Raw genomic sequence first — 19513 nt, 5'->3', positions numbered from 1 at the left:
TGTTGATTTTGAAATGCAACTGTCTAATTCTGCTGTTACTTTCTGCTGTTTCTGCCAATTTTGTTAAGTATATTAAAATAGTGCTTGCATTCATGTTCAAGTAAAGCGAAATAAAATCAGCTGTCTGTAGTAATGTGTGGCATGACGAAACTGCTTCTCAGTGTAGCCCTTCAGGCTACAATAAAGAAAAATAATTGTATAGAGTGAAAAAAATGCCCTGATTAACTTTTATATTATCTGTTGCACAAATAAAACTCGTGGTCTGTCAGTAATCGCTATTTTTGTTTGTTACTGTGATTAAAGCTTATTGTAGACTGCTTGATGTAGACAATGTTAAGGCACATGTTAGGGGCCCTATCCATAAAGTAGTCAAATTTGTGAAGGCACTACTTCTGCTAGCAAACTATGATTACAGTGAACAAACTAGTAAGGAACCAAATAGCATAACAGAAATCAGTAAATGCGGAGAAATATTTATGCAAGAAGAGAATTTTGAAGTAAATGAATGCCTCTGTAATGGGAGACAATATATTATTTGGTAATGTAAAGGTCATTGCGCTTAGGTTGGAATTGTTCGACATTTTCAGAGAGATAATGGTGAGATTGAATAGTTCAAGATAATTCTTTAAAAAATATTATTGTGCTGAACTCCCTGGTAATATGAACTTGACCTTAATTATTTTGATCTTATGATTTCAGGTGATAATTGGCAACGAAAATGTATGTGGGCAATTAACCTGATTAAATAATTAAACTAACAGAAACCTGACAGAATTTAACAACACAATTCTGAAGCAAAAATGATTAAGATTTGGGAAATTAACGAACTTGGTTTGGTTCTAAGACTATTGATGTCTGCAGTGAAGCTCACAGTCATTTAATTCAAATTCAATTACTATGTGGACTGTTTCCAATTTGTTTATTTTTCAAATGATTAGAAAATTTACTCAGCCTCAGTACATATGTACACTGAGGATCAAGTTGAGAAACAAACTTGGGAAACTAAACTGAAGTAGCTGCCGTGAATCAAATCTAGATAAGGATCTCTATAGGATTCAGTACTGGACTGAGCCATACAAGAATGTTTAAAGCCACTACAAATACTGATCATATTTCTCTATGGAAAACACTGAAATGTGCTAAATTTTTCCAGAGTTCATTAATTTTCTAAAAATAAATGTTATATGTATTCCTATAAATGGAACTGATATTTCATGACAACTGATATTTTACATTCCATAAATTTTATTTGAATTGAACATACATTTGTAACACTTTTTTATTTTATACGGCAACAATAGGCTTGTTCTAATTTGCACTTTGTGTGTGCACACCTGTCAACGATTCAAAGCTTCTGCTAGTTGGCAAGTGATCTCTTTTACTCCCAAGTATTTACATAATGTATATGTCTGATTTAATTGCCATAGCTGTCTTTTTCAAATTTTTTGACTACTAAGATGAGGATTTTCCCAAATTTGTTACTCAAAAAAACACAGGGTTGTCTTACGATCGCAGATTAAACTACTGCTGCTGAGGTCAACTGTTTGCATAGTGTAATGAATTAAATTAGGGGGCATATTAAATTTATAGATGAAGCTTGGGCAACTGAGGTCACATCCAGATTTAATTTGAAGAATTCGTAAGGGCTGAAGGGAGAACTGTGACACCAACTTGACTGAGCATATGGACAAAAGAGTAGAGAGGAGAAGTGCTGGGCAGCAAATTTCATCACGCTGCCAACCACGATAAGGTATGCTGCGTACCTTTCCTTTTTTATGAACGTCTATCATGTTTGAACTGCTGTTTACCTGAATCCATTTGTAATAGGAATCATGTCAACTCTAAAATTAGACAAAAAACTCAACAGTAGTATCCACAGGAGACAGTGAAAGTCTACACAAGTGCAGTGTCATACCCACACATTTCGTATAATCTTGCATTTGCACTTTTAGTCTGACAAGTACTCTTCATTGATGTGCGGATACGGCAATTTTATTGCTTGTATTTATGAGTTCGCGAAATTTTAATACTAATATAGCTCAATGAAAACAACCTCTTCTGCATTTTCTTCCCTGTATAGTTGATCAGATGTAGTACGTTACAGCGCAATCTGATTATTTTATTCTTGTTTTATCTACAGCACTGATGATGGTCATGCAGTGACAAATCGATTTGCAACAGAAATAAAGACTTCTACGTCAGTGGCCACTGCTGACAGTCTTTTTGTAATTAGTGTTGTCAATGCTCTCCACGAGGTACGACAGGAACGAAAAGGGGTGTGCCAGCTGCTGGTTCTGCATGGCCAATGAGACAGCAGCGGGCAGACAGCATGTCCCTAATCAAGAGACTAGGGAATGATGTCACATACGTCGTTTGCCTACATGGCCATCTCGCACAGCAGGTGTTGAGAATAATAATAATAATAATAATAATAATAATAATAATAATAATAATAATAATAATACTAATACTAATAATAATAATAAGCTTAAGATGGAAAAATCAATAATAATTTAATATCACATGCTCTTGTCATAATAATAATAATAAGCTTAAGATGGAAAAATCAATAATAATTTAATATCACATGCTCTTGTCAATACAGATGTGAAATCTGTTGTGCATTTGGGAAAAATAGCTATGTCTTCACGTCCCTCCAAAAAGACAAATTTGGGAAATCCAAACATGTTTGGACGAAACAATTATATATTTTTGACTGCCAAGATTAGAAATACAGTGCCACTTTTCTCACCTCTCACTGGTTAGGTGAAATTATTGTCCCAGATAATATCAGTAATAATAATAATGATGATGATGATGATGCTATTTGCCCTTGAGTCTTGTTCACTATTTTTGCAAATCCAGACTCGGTAATAGTATTCTAATCATAAGCTGATAATTGCCACAATCAGCCTCATAACACGCAAGCAGTTCCGCACGGATGGTCCTTTGGCACACTTTATGGTCTTCTGCTAGACAGTGAGGAACCCAGAGGGCAAATACCTTTGATACCCCAACTGGTGGACAATTGTGGCAGCACTACCAACAGAGACATCCCATTGTGCCGCTAGGTGTGTGTTTGTGATCTGTCGATAACATCCGGGTGTCCACACTTTTCGACACTGCAGGAGTCACAGCTGTGTGCAACCAGACGACACACGGGAGACTGGACAGGTTTGCGCAACCTTTTAATGACGATAGATGCCTCACCCGACAACTCGACGTGCTTTTGTCCACTGGAAGATCTCGGTAGACATTCTGCAAGTGTCTACGAATATCTGAGTTTCTTTTGGTGGAAAACCAGAGCATCAATGACAGCTCTTTGCTGGGGAACGCACCTCCTTTACAGACACCATTTCGAAGGCTACGTGTAGCGCTGCCACCAATCTGAACTACGTGAAACTATAGGTGCTGAATCTGGAATACTTCACGATATACCACAACGATTTCCACTTTTTTCAACCAAAGGTATGTTGTGTTATTTACTGACTGTTTCAAGTATATGGCCTATATTTGTCCAAATGTTAAATAGTAACACGTAAAAATTTGAAGTAAATCAGCCAAGGTCTTTGGCATTTTTTTGTAATATTTCCGTTTCATATATTAAATATTTATTTACATATGAGGCCTGTTCAAAAAATTCCGGAACATTTGTAATTTTGCACCAATGGTGTGTCGGAGTGAAATGCAGTTGGCATCCCTGCACACATTTGTATTTAATGTGTAACTGCTGGAAGTTTCATTGTCGTATGTCTGTCAGGTCTTGTTCGGTGCCGTACTGAGTAGAACGTTGTGTCACACAGTTTACGAATTTTGAGATGGCAGGGTTAGAGGACCAAAGCGTCTGTACTAAATTTTGTGTGAAACTCAAGAAAACCTTTACAAAGACACACCAAATGATGCAGGAAGCCTACGGTGATGAATGCTTAAGCAGTACTCTGTATTACGACTGATTAACGTGGTTTAAAAATGACTGGACAGAAGTTGAAAATTACCTTCTTCAGGACAACGAAATTGTGCGTGCCAATCGAAGACTAAGTGTCCAAGAAACTGCAGAAGATTTTAACATTTCAGTTAGATCATGTCACGAAACCCTGAGACAGCACCTTGAAATGCACTGTCTTGCAGCCAAGTTCTTCCCCAGCTCGTGAGTAAATACCAGAAATACCTACGCCTTGCAATCTGTGGAGAGCTTTTCGCTCACACAAGTGATTCCTTAAGAGATGTGGGTCTACAGTTACGATGTTGAGACCAAGGTACAATCTTCACAATGGGTTGGGAAAGGTTCTCCAAGGCCAAAAATCTCATCAGGTCACGTAAAATGTCAACGCCCTGCTGACAGTTTTCTTTAGCTTTGAAGGATTAGCCTGTCATTTGTTCCATAGGGACAAACTGTTAACCGATGGTACTATCGGCACATGTTGTGACACCTGCAAGAAAATGTGAGAAGCAAACCATCTGAAATGTGGCGAGACAATTCATTGTTCTTGCATCACGTAATGCACTCATACTTTCATCCCTGTTGGTACACGACTATTGCACAAAACACAAAATCACTGTGCTGCCTTAACCTTCGTACTCTCTAGAGCTGACTCCTGCAGACTTTTCACAGATGGCACTTCATGCGATCCAACAACACGTGTAGCAAGGCTGCTTCCGGAAATGGAAATGGTGTTAGGAGTGGTGTATCAATTTTGAGGAGTGTGTTTTGAAGGACACCACAAACAATAGGTAAAAAGTAAGCGTAGAAAAATTTTGTGGATAAAGTTCCGGAATTTTTTGAACAGACATCACATATTAAGAAATAGGTATACAGGGTGTTACAAAAAGGTACGGCCAAACTTTCAGGAAACATTCCTCACACACAAATAAGGAAAAGATGTTATGTGGACATGTGTCCGGAAATGCTTAATTTCCATGTTAGAACTCATTTTAGTTTCGTCAGTATGTACTGTACTTCCTCGATTCACCACCAGTTGGCCCAATTGAAGAAAGGTAATGTTGACTTCGGTGCTTGTGTTGACATGCGACTCATTGCTCTACATTACTAGCATCAAGCACATCAGTATGTAGCATCAACAGGTTAGTGTTCATCATGAACGTGGTTTTGCAGTCAGTGCAATGTTTACAAATGCGGAGTTGGCTGATACCCATTTGATGTATGGATTAGCACGGGGCAATAGCCGTGGCGCGGTACATTTGTATCGAGGCAAATTTCCAGAACGAAGGTGTCCCAACAGGAAGATGTTCGAAGCAATTGATCGGCGTCTTAGGGAGCACGGAACATTCCAGCCTATGACTCGCGACTGGGGAAGACCTAGAACGACGAGGACACCTGCAATGGACGAGGCAATTCTTTGTGCAGTTGACGATAACCCTAATGTCAGCGTCAGAGAAGTTGCTGCTGTACAAGGTAACATTGACCACGTCACTGTATGGAGAGTGCTACAAGAGAACCAGTTGTTTCCGTACCATGTACAGCATGTGCAGGCACTATCAGCAGCCGATTGGCCTCCACGGGTACACTTCTGCGAATGGTTCATCCAACACTGTGTCAATCCTCATTTCAGTGCAAATGTTCTCTTTACGGATGAGGCTTCATTCCAACGTGATCAAATTTTAAATTTTCACAATCAACATGTGTGCGCTGACAAGAATCCGCACGTAATTATGCAATCACGTCATCAACACAGATTTTCTGTGAACGTTTGGGCAGGCATTGTTGGTGATGTCTCGATTGGGCCCCATGATCTTCCACCTATGCTCAATGGAGCACGTTATCATGATTTCATACAGGATACTCTACCTGTGCTGCTAGAACATGTGTCTTTACAAGTACGACACATCATGTGGTTCACGCACGAAGGAGCTCCTGCACATTTCAGTCAAAGTGTTCGTACGCTGCTCAACAACAGATTCGGTGACCGATGGATTGGTAGAGGCGGACCAATTCCATGGCCTCCACGCTCTCCTGACCTCAACCCTCTCGACTGATTTATGGGGGCATTTGAAAGCTCTTGTCTACGCAACCCCGGTACCAAATGTAGAGACTCTTCGTGCTTGTATTGTGGATGGCTGTGATACAATAAGTCATTCTCCAGGGCTGCATCAGTGCATCAGGGATTCCATGCGACGGAGGGTGGATGCATGTATCCTCGCTAACGGAGGACATTTTGAACATTTCCTGTAACAAAGTGTTTGAAGTCACGCTGGTACATTCTGTTGCTGTGTGTTTCCATTCCATGATTAATGTGATTTGAACAGAAGTAATAAAATGAGCCCTAACGTGGAAAGTAAGCGTTTCCGGACACATGTCCACATAAAATACTTTGTTTCTTTGTGTGTGAGGAATGTTTCCTGAAAGTTTGGCTGTACCTTTTCTGACACCCTGTATAAATGAACATACATATTTAAATGCAGTGTAATGTCAAAAATTTCAAAGCAAGAGGTGGAAAACTTCAGGAGATTACAATTTTGTACGAACATTTGCATTTATATTTACATAGATTATCATATTCCAGAACGTTCAAATATTAAAATGCAATCTTGTTGAAATTCTGTTACGGTTTTGGGATGTCGATTTGTCTTCTTATTCCAAAAATGTGTAATTTCCCTAAAACAATATGTTAGTTAAAAAAATATGCCCACAAGAATAGTTAACTTTAATTAAAATTCTGAGCAGGCTTTAGAAATCTACGAACACATTAATGGGTACTACAAATGGCGTTCAAAAAGTTTTGCACAGTCATCTAATTTTTTTTTATATTTTGCAGGAGGAGAATGAATTTTTTTGTGAACATACTTGGAACATTTAGCTATAAGTTGGTGTATAAAAGTATGTTCTTTTATTTACAGGCAAGCCATAATGAACCGTGTCAAGCGATGGTGTAAAAGTCAATTCCCAGAATTTTACCAAAGTACATTTAAATCATGGAAAGTACATCGGGCCAGATACATCACAGCTGATGGAAGCTACATTGAGGAGGCTCAATGTATAGCTAAATATTCCAAGTATGTTCACAACAAATTTCGTTCTCCTCCTGCAAAACCTGAAAAAATTAGAGACGGCGGTGCAAAACTTTTTGCACGCCCTTTGTATTTTCCAAAAGCGAAGTTTTATTTTGCCACTTTCTAATTATACAGTTTTTGGATCTACAAATTTACTTTACTGTTTACATTGTATCTTTAAAATTTTCTGTTTTTTTACATTAATATCTAATATATAACACTTCTGGATTTTACCATTTTGTAAATTATGTACTCCATAAGTATTTATATAGGTGTCATGCACGAAGCCACTGTTAGTTCATACCAAAAAGTCAACAAGTAAACTCCTAATCCAATCTTCTTCAACTAGGACAGTCACAATGTTGTTAGGCAGTCAGTGCTTGGTAATTGTAATGCTATGTCCTGTATCAGTCAGTCCACATCCAGTAGTAAATCTGTAAAATTCTATTCAAAACAATGTTTTATTTATGATGCCACTTGTTCATGTTCACTTCCCTAATACTAAGCTACATATCTTATAGACCTGTTATGTCAAATTTAAACAGTTCATGACAAGCAAGCTGATTATGTAAAGTGCTTATGAACAATAAACATGAAGAAAGTGGAAGTTAATACTATCCGAGATGTGTATAATCATTTTACAACAAGGAAAGTTCCCGACAAACAAAGAAGAAATAAGCCGAAAGAATGAATTTGACAAGACTTAAGAGGAGTACAAAAATGGTTCATAAGTTACAATTACAACAGAGCAACTGTGTGTGCATCATACACTGAGGTGATGAAAGTCATGGGATAGTGATATGCCCATATACAGATGGCAGTAGTATCGCGTACACAGGTATAAAAGAGCAGTGCAGTGGCAGTGCTCTCATTTGCATTCAAATGATTTATGTGAAAAGGTTTCTGACATCATTATGGCCGCAGGACAGGAATTAAGACTCTTAACACGGAGTGGAAGGTACGAGCTAGAAGCATGGAACATTCCCTTTCAGAAATCATTACGGAATTCAATAAACTCGAGGTCCACAGTGTCAAGAGTATGCCAAGAATACTAAATTTCAGACAGTACCTCTCACCATCAACAACACAATGTCTCATGGCCTTCACTTCACGACAGAGTAGCGGCATTTTTGTAGGGTTGTCAGTGCTAAGAGACAAGCAACCCTGCATGAAACCGCACCAGAAATCAATGTGGGCTGTACAATGAATGTACCCATGAAGACAGTGTGGCAAAATCTGGCATTAATGAGCTACAGCACCAGACAACGGACATGAGCGCCTTTGTTGAAAGCACATCACCTGCAGTGCATCTCCTGGGCTCATCACCCATCGGTTGGACCCTGGAAAAAAGTGGCCTGGTCAGATGAGTTCCCATTTCAGTTGATAAGAGCTGATGGTAGGGTTCAAGCGCAGTGCAGACCCCATGAAGCCATGGACCTACAGGGTGTTTCAAAAATGACCGGTATATTTGAAACGGCAATAAAAACTAAACGAGCAGCGATAGAAATACACCGTTTGTTGCAATATGCTTGGGACAACAGTACATTTTCAGGCGGACAAACTTTCAAAATTACAGTAGTTACAATTTTCAACAACAGATGGCGCTGCAAGTGATGTGAAACATACAGAAGACAACGCATTCTGTGGGTGCGCCATTCTGTACGTCCTCTTTTTGCTGTAAGCGTGTGCTGTTCACAACGTGCAAGTGTGCTGTAGACAACATGGTTTATTCCTTAGAACAGAGGATTTTTCTGGTGTTGGAATTCCACCGCCTAGAACACAGTGTTGTTGCAACAAGACGAAGTTTTCAACGGAGGTTTAATGTAACCAAAGGACCGAAAAGCGATACAATAAAGGATCTGTTTGAAAAATTTCAACGGACTGGGAACGTGACGGATGAACGTGCTGGAAAGGTAGGGCGACCACGTATGGCAACCACAGAGGGCAACGCGCAGCTAGTGCAGCAGGTGATCCAACAGTGGCCTCGGGTTTCCATTCGCCGTGTTACAGCTGCGGTCCAAATGACGCCAACGTCCACGTATCGTCTCATGCGCCAGAGTTTACACCTCTATCCATACAAAATTCAAACGCGGCAACCCCCCAGTGCCGCTACCATTGCTGCACGAGAGACATTCGCTAACGATATAGTGCACAGGATTAATGACGGCAATATGCATGTGGGCAGCATTTGGTTTACTGACTAAGCTTATTTTTACCTGGACGGCTTCGTCAATAAACAGAACTGGCGCATATGGGGAACCGAAAAGCCCCATGTTGCAGTCCCATCGCCCCTGCATCCTCAAAAAGTACTGGTCTGGGCCGCCATTTCTTCCAAAGGAATCATTGGCCCATTTTTCAGATCCGAAACGATTACTGCATCACGCTAGCTGGACATTCTTCGTGAATTTGTGGCGGTACAAACTGCCTTAGACGACACTGCGAACACCTCGTGGTTTATGCGAGATGGTGCCCGGCCACATCACACGGCCGACGTCTTTAATTTCCTGAATGAATATTTCGATGATCGTGTGATTGCTTTGGGCTATCCGAAACATACAGGAGGCGGCGTGGATTGGCCTCCCTATTCGCCAGACATGAACCCCTGTGACTTCTTTCTGTGGGGACACTTGAAAGACCAGGTGTACCGCCAGAATCCAGAAACAATTGAACAGCTGAAGCAGTACATCTCATCTGCATGTGAAGCCATTCCGCCAGACACGTTGTCAAAGGTTTCGGGTAATTTCATTCAGAGACTACGCCATATTATTGCTACGCATGGTGGATATGTGGAAAATATCATACTATAGAGTTTCCCAGACCGCAGCGCCATCTGTTGTTGAAAATTGTAACTACTGTAATTTCGAAAGTTTGTCTGCCTGAAAATGTACTGTTGTCCCAAGCATATTGCAACAAACGGTGTATTTCTATCGCTGCTCGTTTAGTTTTTATTGCCGTTTCAAATATACCGGTCATCTTTGAAACACCCTGTAAGTTGTCAACAAGGCACTGTGTAAGCTGGTGGCAACTTCATAAGCTATAGACTGTTTTTACATGGCCATTCATGGACTTCATGTTCCCAAACAACAATGGAATTTTTATGGATGACAATGTGCCATGTCACCGGAACACAACTGTTCACATTTGATTTGAAGAACCCTATGGACAGCTTGAGCTAACGATCTGGCATCCAGATCGCCTGACATGAATCCCATTAAATGTTAATGAGACATAATCAAGAAGTCAGTTCGCGCACATAATCCTGCACCAGCCACACTTTCGCAATTATGGAAAGCTACAGAGGCAGCATGGCTCAATATTTCTGCAGGGGATTTACAATGAATTGTCGAGTCCATCCCACGTGAAGTTGCTTTACTACACTGAGCAAAAGATGGTCTGACACAGTATTAGGGGGTATCCCACAACTTTTGTGACCTCAGAGAACATAACCTCTGACTATCTTCCATGTTATTACTTTAACTGTTCAGTATCGGTTGGTAAGCGGTGTCCACCAGCACATTCATTGACGTAACTCCACTACCGAACCATTGTCTTCCAACCTACCTACACCCTGGGATGTATTACAGGTCAATCTGCCACCAATTCCTTTATTTCCAAGACATTCTCATAGTGATAGCAACTATAATATAATGCAGAGAATAATGCCTACAGAATACACCAAACAAAACATCAAACAATGCTCTGAACAAGGGGAAGAGATTCCAATTTAGAGATGAAAACACATCACATCATCTGGTTTCTCAGGTCCTTTCAGCAGAACTGGATTTTGAACCTACAACGTGCAATCTTTTTTTGTCCATCCCATACTGTCTTTTCTCTCCATAACTCATTTTCCCTATCCATTTCCTAATATAAACCATCACCCTAGTTAACTCCACTACAGATATTTGAATCAGTTTCACCCCCGCCCCCTTTTTCCCTTCAACCCAAACTTTTGTTTCCCATCATGTAAAGTGTTTGCAAACCTTTCACAGCATGAAACTAAATTTTAAAAAATCCATAAACCACCATTTTTACAGGAAGAGAGCATTTCTGAACTTACCCTTCATCACATTCTTTTGAAACCTGTGGCCGTTCTTGTTCTCCATAAAAGAATTCGTCCAAAATAAGTTTAGCAGTCTGAAATAAAAAATGGAGGAAACTTGTTTGAAACTTTATATGTAAAGAAAGACAATACCAGTTAATTTTTTTTACAGTAACAGTAAATAAGAATCATATTAGCATCCTTTTAAAAATTTACTTGCAGACTTATCCTGTCGGTACAACAAATCTGCAGCATGAAATTTTAATACTTTATTATGGATCTTCAGCATCTTTTACAATATTACAGTCTACTGTATCTGATGGTAAACAGTAATTGATAATACCATAAAATATGAGTCCAAAAGACACTGAACCATACACTTACAACTCTTATCTTACCACATCCTCTAATGTTGGACAGAGCCCTACTTCAAACACTGCCACTGTCATCCAAATTTTCAGAACTTTGATCTGAAAATTGTAGTTCAGAGGAAAAAACTTCCTTAAACATTGGTATGTGCGTCTTACCTGTAAAGCCCTACCACTAAAAAAATATGTACACCTCACTGTTTCCTTACTCTACTATACTGAAATTGTCATACACGCAGTATTATTTATCAACACTGTCCACTATACATTTACAACAATTTTAATACTCTGTTTTACACAGCAAAATGAGAGCTGAAGGTGTTTCAGGTAAGTTCAGGGGCGGAAGTGAAAAGTACATCCATACATGTATTAAACAAAGCACTGGTAATAGTAATCAATGCAAAGAACATTTAACACAAAAATATAAAAGCTATGACAGTTTGAAATGAGACTAGAAGTACCCCAGAACAGAGAAATATTTCCTTAACACACATTTGTTGAACAGACTGAAGCAGTCTGATATAAAACAGCAAAGAACCAACATATATAGCATTATATTCTGATCCTATGTTTTGGACAGAAGGCTTTAAAACCACTGAGTGCTAATCAGCACAGTAATCAACATCCTTTCTCAGAATTTTGGTACTGTCATTATTCTAAGTTTTAAAACCTTCCATAGGAAAGTAACACATTCTTTGGTCCTGCTAACTAATAAAAATCTTAATAACCCCTCATACTCAGTACATGGTGGAAATTTATACTTGGCATTAACTTCTGCTAACATGTACAAACATACAAAAAAAGGGTGCACTATTTAACAAATGCCACATTTTTTTTTTTTTTTTTTTTTACATCCCAAACCACTATTGTAACATTTGTTTTATTGTTAACAAATTCATGCTAATGTAACATCTACAAACAGCCCTTTCTTCAAATTATACTTCACTGAGACTTTGTTATCACTTCGGAACACACAGACTTCTTTGTTCAAAATATCTTTCAATATATCCAACAATAGAAAGTCCATGCTGGAATATCAACAATTATGAAAAGGATAGATTGCTACTCAACACAAAGATAACACAATGAGTTGCAGACAGGCACAACGAAAATACTGTTACACACTAAGCTTTTGGCCAAAGCCACGAAGAAGCACTCCACAAACACATGACCTTTATCTCCGGTCTGTCAAAAAAAAAAAAAAAAAAAAAAAAATTAAACTGATCATCATTCTGAATTACAGTTAACTTTTCCAAATACAAATGTGACACACATGTGCTACAAGTCATTTAACTTGGTACCGTACAATTAAGATAACTTTCAACTTTAGACAGTTATGTGTGAAGCAAGTGGAGGGAGCAGTGTTGTCAGCATTTCCTGCACATGCCACACCTACTTTTAGCATATGGTCATTGCAGTGAAACCCCTACTTTACATTTTCATGCAAACTACACTTAAAAAAAACTGAGAAAAATGTTAAAACCACCCAAAGTATGAGCAAATACACATGTAATTGACATATTTGAGTAAAAATCACCATCCTCTCCAATATTTTTTGTACAAAATCTGTATATGTGAAGGAAATTAAGTGTACAATACAATGTTTACACAATAATTTTTGGTATTGAATTTCATCAGTTCCTAAAAAAAATCATAGATGTGTAACAGCAAGTAAAAACTCATCAAAAAATTGAAATTTGTATCTGGGTACAAGTTAATCAAGCTGTTTTCCGACATGCTACGACTACAAATTATACATTCAAAACTTCTATATAAAAACAAAGATGAGGTGACTTACCGAACGAAAGCGCTGGCATGTCGATAGACACACAAACAAACACAAGCATACACACAAAATTCAAGCTTTCGCAACAAACTGTTGCCTCATCAGGAAAGAGGGAAGGAGGGGGGGAAGACGAAAGGAAGTGGGTTTTAAGGGAGAGGGTAAGGAGTCATTCCAATCCCGGGAGCGGAAAGACTTACCTTAGGGGGAAAAAAGGACAGGTATACACTCGCACACACGCACGTATCCATCCACGCATCATGCGTGGATGGATACGTGCGTGTGTGCGAGTGTATACCTGTCCTTTTTTCCCCCTAAGGTAAGTCTTTCCGCTCCCGGGATTGGAATGACTCCTTACCCTCTCCCTTAAAACCCACTTCCTTTCGTCTTCCCCCCCTCCTTCCCTCTTTCCTGATGAGGCAACAGTTTGTTGCGAAAGCTTGAATTTTGTGTGTATGTTTGTGTTTGTTTGTGTGTCTATCGACCTGCCAGCGCTTTCGTTCGGTAAGTCACCTCATCTTTGTTTTTATATATAATTTTTCCCACGTGGAATGTTTCCTTCTATTATATTGATAACATTCAAAACTTCCATTTTTAAGAGATCATTCTTTCTGCTCACCCAGAAAAAAGTAAAAATTGATGAACATGTTGAATTGAACCAAAAACATCACAGCACCTAAATGGTTGAACCATAAGCATAAATGTGGGCATCTGCTTAATGACATACTTAGTCACCATTGCTGTTCTTGTTTAATGATGTTCTTATGAGCCGGACTTCATATGCTTACCACCATTAACATATTATTTTAGGCTTGATGAGAGAAACAGAGTCGTGAAAAAAAATCAGTTTACTTCCCCAATTTACGTTACAAGTTTATTAGACTTTGGCTCAGTGAATTTCTGTACACTGTGTAAAATATAAATTTCAAAGGAAACTCAGGTGCTACAGTTTCGCTTCATGTCTTCTATCACTGCTGCCAATCGTTACTACTTACAGATCATGGTATGTGTGATGCAAAGTATATGAGTAGTATATGTAGCTGCTGCAACTGTATCGCATCAAATTCGAAGATAAAGTCTTTAAAACTTGCGATCGCAAAATCCTTGTTCTATTTACACGTGACATCTCTGTCACAGCACTTCACAAAATACTTTCACCCCTGCCTGCATTCCCATCACTAAAGAGCCACTCCCCCTCTCTACACATCCACAGGGTGAGGTTTTTTTACATGTGTTAATGTGATGTGGTCGCTGCGCTGGCTATTGAGTGACTTCACAAGTCGCCAGGCAATAAGAGCTCACCAGCCGGAAATGGGCGATGTTTCCTTGATTATGACTGAGCATGTTCTTTGAGACTCAGCATATGAATTGAAAAGGTTGACTGATACTGTTGCTGAATACCGTACATCAGAAATACATGCAAAAAGATGAGACTGAGTTATAATTGGCACAAGAAAGTTGGTGGCTGGACCCCTTCATTCCGTATTGGCTCGGTCCTGAACACTCCGCGTCAACTGCCTTGTTTTTCTGCTATTGCTGAAACCTAGCATTGCGAGGTGAAGCTAAATGTTGCTAGTTGTGTTGGCAACACTGATCATGGATTACATCAGCATTTCTTTTCCACATCTCCCCTCTCCACAATGGCCTAAAATATTACCTTAATTCTACCACCACCCATGGTGCGAACCATCTGTCCTTTGAGTCGCTTACAACTTGTTCAGTCACTTCAAATGTCAATAGTAAGAAAATGGGACAAAGTCATACAAGACATCAAGTAAAACTTATAATCTGGGTAAATTTTACTAGGAAGAAATGTAAAATTGGGGAATTTTTAGCTATGATCTTATGGGTTTTTCACAGGGGCTACAAATTTATGGTGTAGAATTGCGAAAAAATAAAACCGGAGAATGTAAAATTGAAGTTCCACTGTAACTGATAAGTGACTAATAAATGACAATAACAAACAGGACACTTACATCAATGAATATTTTATTAATACCATAACAAAATTATGGTTTAAACAGCAGGACTCCAAGGGAAAACTCTTCACTGTCCTCTTCCTCAGACGTGGAAATGATGCTGGAACCAGTAGTATCATCTGTTCAATCGGTCCCTTCACCTGTCCTCCTCAGATCCATGTTTCCTGAACTTTCTTCTTGGTACGGCTCAACTCAAGACCAGTCCTGTGGCACAACTTCAGTAATAGCTACTTTCATTGGCATTTCCACTGCACTGAGAATAATCAATTTGTTCTTCCCACTGAGAATAACAACTTAATTCTTTCTTCCCAAATTATTTATCATCTGGAGTCAAGTAAGTTTAACTGTACTGAAACATGCGTTTTAAGGAAAGATACTTATTACATTATGTCCCTTCGCCAACCTGGTAATGTTAGGTTTTTTGGCTTCTTAAGCTTTACAAGTTCTACTAATACTTTCTTATTCATGCAGAGTTTCATTCGTTTTCTGCAACGGAATATTTCTCTGTATCAAAACCAAAACACACACTTTCCTCCACTGAGCTGTTAGAACTTCTAAACACAAAACGGTATAGCATATTATCCATAATTTTTGTTAAATTTGGGGAATATTTTAGAAAACTGTGGCATTCCAGTCACTCACAAGTGGCATTCAGTCATTCACAACTGTTAAGTTGGTACTGTAATGTAAAAGAAATAGTTTGGATTGATGCCATGAATTAAGCCACCACGATGGACAAGTAGTCCATCACCCTTCCTGAACAATGTCCTTGCTGTTCCTTCAGCCATGAGGACCATCCAACCTTCTGACAACTTGTGTCACACATTATCACACATTTCATAATGCCATTTACTTCTCCAAATGAAATGCTCCTTATAGGACACAGATACTGGCATCTCGAGAACACTGCATTACTTCCCCTGCATGACAACTTCAGATCCAAAAACTTTTGTTACAAGAAATCCATCTCATGATGAAACTTCTGTGGAGACTACTTTCTTTCATTAAGTAAGTAGAGTACTTCTTGTATTCATAATAACTAGGGAAAGGAATTTCATATGAATAATTTTTTTTTTTTTTGCTTGTAGATAAAAAACTGTTATTACAAGTGAACTTCCCAAAACAGCACACTTCAATCATACATGAAATTCTATATCACTAATACATATATTTGTAATATTTTGTGTAAATATTTTAAATAATTTTGCTTAACAAACAATTTGTCACTTCTTTGTTATAACTTTTAAATTTAGAAAAAAACTCATGCAATTTCATATTATGAGAATGGAATTTCAGTAACTTCATTTGTTGGCGGCAATCCCAATGAAAACAACAGTCTTCAGTCATTGCTCTCATGTAGTTTACAGCACAGCATTTATACAGTATGCTGCCTTTAGTGAAACAATTGGTGATATAATGAAAAAAGTAAAGTCGAGTGTACGCTCATTTCCAACAGTATGGTGCTGAATTTAGCAGTATCCTTCCAAGTGATGGAAGAATCACTAAATGCAGACCAGTGATGTGAAGTCCTGCAGTATTTACCAGGTTGTAAACATAGAAGGGCCACTTCACATAAAACTTCAAGACAAATTCTTTTAGGTGAAGCAGCTTCCTCTTCATATACCATAGTTTCAAAGAGTTCCAAATATTATACTGCCACTTTTCTTTCGTATGATATTCCTCTGTATAAACTGAGGAGACCAGCACTCAGTAACTTTCTCAAGAAATACAAAAATTTTGAAACACCAGAAGAAGCGACATCAAGAAAATGGTATGTGTCTGTTTGTTATGAAGAAATGCTAAGAAAGTTCACAGCAGAACATGAAAATACAAAGTTTGCATAAGGAAAGTGGGAAACATTATGGTAGCTGTGCTAGAAAAATGATGAAATGGTTTCGAAGAGACATTTTCTATTAGCATGTAAAAAATATCAGCATCAAATACATGACAATGTCTCACTTATTCAATGAAACTCTACTGCTGTAATGGCCAAATGGGGTGAAATCAGAGTGCTTTACTATTATCTGCTGATGCTGCACCACACATGAAAATGGCAGTTGAAGGCCTTTCTCTAAAATCTTTGTACATCCATATTTAAACTGGATGATGGTGGGACATCAGTTGGTATAATTTGTATTAAAAATAAAACTCCTCCAGCTGTACTTAGGATTCCATATTTATTTGGTTAATAGTTTCGACGTTGCGTGAACACCATCTTCAGACCCTTACACTTTGATGATATCAATTTTGTGTGGCTGAGTACTAGAAGTCCGCAGTGAGACCAATACTTGCTCCACATAGATGGAGGCAAAAAATCTCTAAAATTGTGGATTTCATACTACATGTAAAATTGTCAAAGTTTTGGAAAAATGAATGTGTTCAATAGTGACATTCCTTTCATGAAATATGCAAGGCTATCATCTTGTGATATTGAAACTTCTTTCTCTCTGTATCTTGCATTGTTTTGAGACAACTTGTGATGGAAAACAGAAAGTTTCCATGGTTCACTGTAACAGTGAACTGGTTCAATCCACCACTGCATTAGCACGATTGGTGAGTATTTTTTTAACATTAAGTATTTACAGTTTTGTAATATTGAAACAAAATATTTTTGAATTTGCTATGTATATTTTTTTATGTTTTCCTGTGTAAAAAACAAAATATTTTGAGGTTTTTTGCTTATAAAAAATCCATTTCCTAATAATAACGATACACATGTCTGCTTATTGCATCCTGATGCAATGTTTCCACCTTGGTTACCCATCTGTAGTAACTTATTTTCTTGCCTGATGCAAAGGTAACGGTTCACTGTTGTTCCCTTCCTCTTTCCCTTTCCAGTTCTTAGCAGTGTCCACTTACGATGTTTTGTTCTGTTCTATTCACCAATCTTGAAACATCTGAAACTGGACATCAACTGGTGTACTCCAATTTAAAGAACTCCTTCCACTTAAAGCACACAAATTTGTGATCTTGTCTAGTGGGGGAATTCCCTTCAATACCTTTTAAGCTAAAGAATGTGTTTTTTAACAATTTTTTACATTAACTCTTGTGTTGAGACATAACACACCACTCTTAAAACATCAATACAAACACACTGCTTCATAACAAAAGTTTACGGGTGCAGAACATTTCCAGTGCTCTAAAACACGAAACTTCACAATAAAAGCTGAGAAACACTGAAACAACTAATGTTCAATGCAAAGTGCTGCCATTTACTGACTGCATGGTGATAGTATACTGTAACTGCCAACCTATTGGTGGTGTGAACTTGGGCAATGGCATCATGGCGCCTCCATCAGGTCGAACTATGAAAAGTCTACAGTTATTTTAATCACACTTTAGAAGAAAACTAACAAACAGTTCTAACATGGCAATCTGTTATATTTGGTAACTATTAACATCCCTAATGTACCCTGCCACTAACAGACAAGTTCAAAATTAGATTTTAGCAAGTCCTGCGTCTATTTCCTGGATCGTCCACCGGCTGTTATTCTGTGTGGTACAAAGTGAATTGAAATAATACATTGCACCATTAAGATGTTAAGTCAAGTCAGTGAAACACACAATACTCAGTAGAATGACTTGGGTTTTCACCACTGGCTGAACCCCGGAAGGTGTTCAAGTTATAGTGAAATTCCAATAATAGACCACCTGAAACTGATGTGGAGGGTGGCACAAACACACATACCAACACTGAAGATCTCAATCTTTCAAACAAGCAAAGGCTCTATTTCCAGTTGAAATATGCATGTACACACATGCTTGATTGTGAGCATGTCTGTGGCTACAGCAAAAATGAGCAGTTGTCTGGCCAGACATACATGGTAGGGGAGGGAAGAATTGTACTGTGATGTGGTAAAGGTGCACATAGCCAGAAAGGCACAAGGAAACCTCTGGAGGCAGGAAAGTGGCAGACAGGTGGCACTCTCAGTATCAGTGGCACATTGAGGATTAATTGTGGTAACAATTACAAAAATTACATAAGACTCCAACACCCCCCCCCCCCCCCCCCCCCAACTCCGCACCTCGTGCAAGTAAGTCCCGCTGTCTATGAGAATAATAACGAAGTCAACATTTAATTCAACAGTACAAATATTATTGAGTATTTGGCATAAAATGACTTATAAGACCTGCAAACACTGTGGATAACTGTATGTAGATCAGTCATCTAAAGATGTGGCAATCATACTGTCTGAACACATGAAAAGTTGGATACTACAAAAGAAATATTCAGCCTTGCCAAGACCTAATGGAAAACCCTGCATCTGAGGCACAACATGACATTCATCATACACGAAAGATAGGGAGAAAGATAATATTACTGGACATATAA

At 38.4% G+C, this 19513-nt stretch overlaps 1 protein-coding gene across 8 annotated transcripts in view; it reads right to left on the bottom strand.

The window, feature by feature from the left end:
* LOC124798186 (eukaryotic translation initiation factor 4E-binding protein Mextli) overlaps positions 1 to 19513 on the bottom strand; it is a 135769-nt gene that overhangs the window by 42489 nt on the left and 73767 nt on the right. For all 8 annotated transcript variants that reach the window (XM_047261479.1, XM_047261478.1, XM_047261475.1 and 5 more), the window contains one exon: positions 11069 to 11145. In XM_047261479.1, the coding sequence (XP_047117435.1) occupies positions 11069 to 11145 (77 nt within the window). The remainder of the gene's footprint in view (positions 1 to 11068; positions 11146 to 19513) is intronic.

The sequence above is a fragment of the Schistocerca piceifrons genome, chromosome 5 (genome assembly GCF_021461385.2).
Source record: "Schistocerca piceifrons isolate TAMUIC-IGC-003096 chromosome 5, iqSchPice1.1, whole genome shotgun sequence".
NCBI lineage: Eukaryota > Metazoa > Arthropoda > Insecta > Orthoptera > Acrididae > Schistocerca > Schistocerca piceifrons.
The sequence above is the reverse complement of the archived record's forward strand: the minus strand, read 5'-3'. Positions and strand labels throughout refer to the sequence as shown.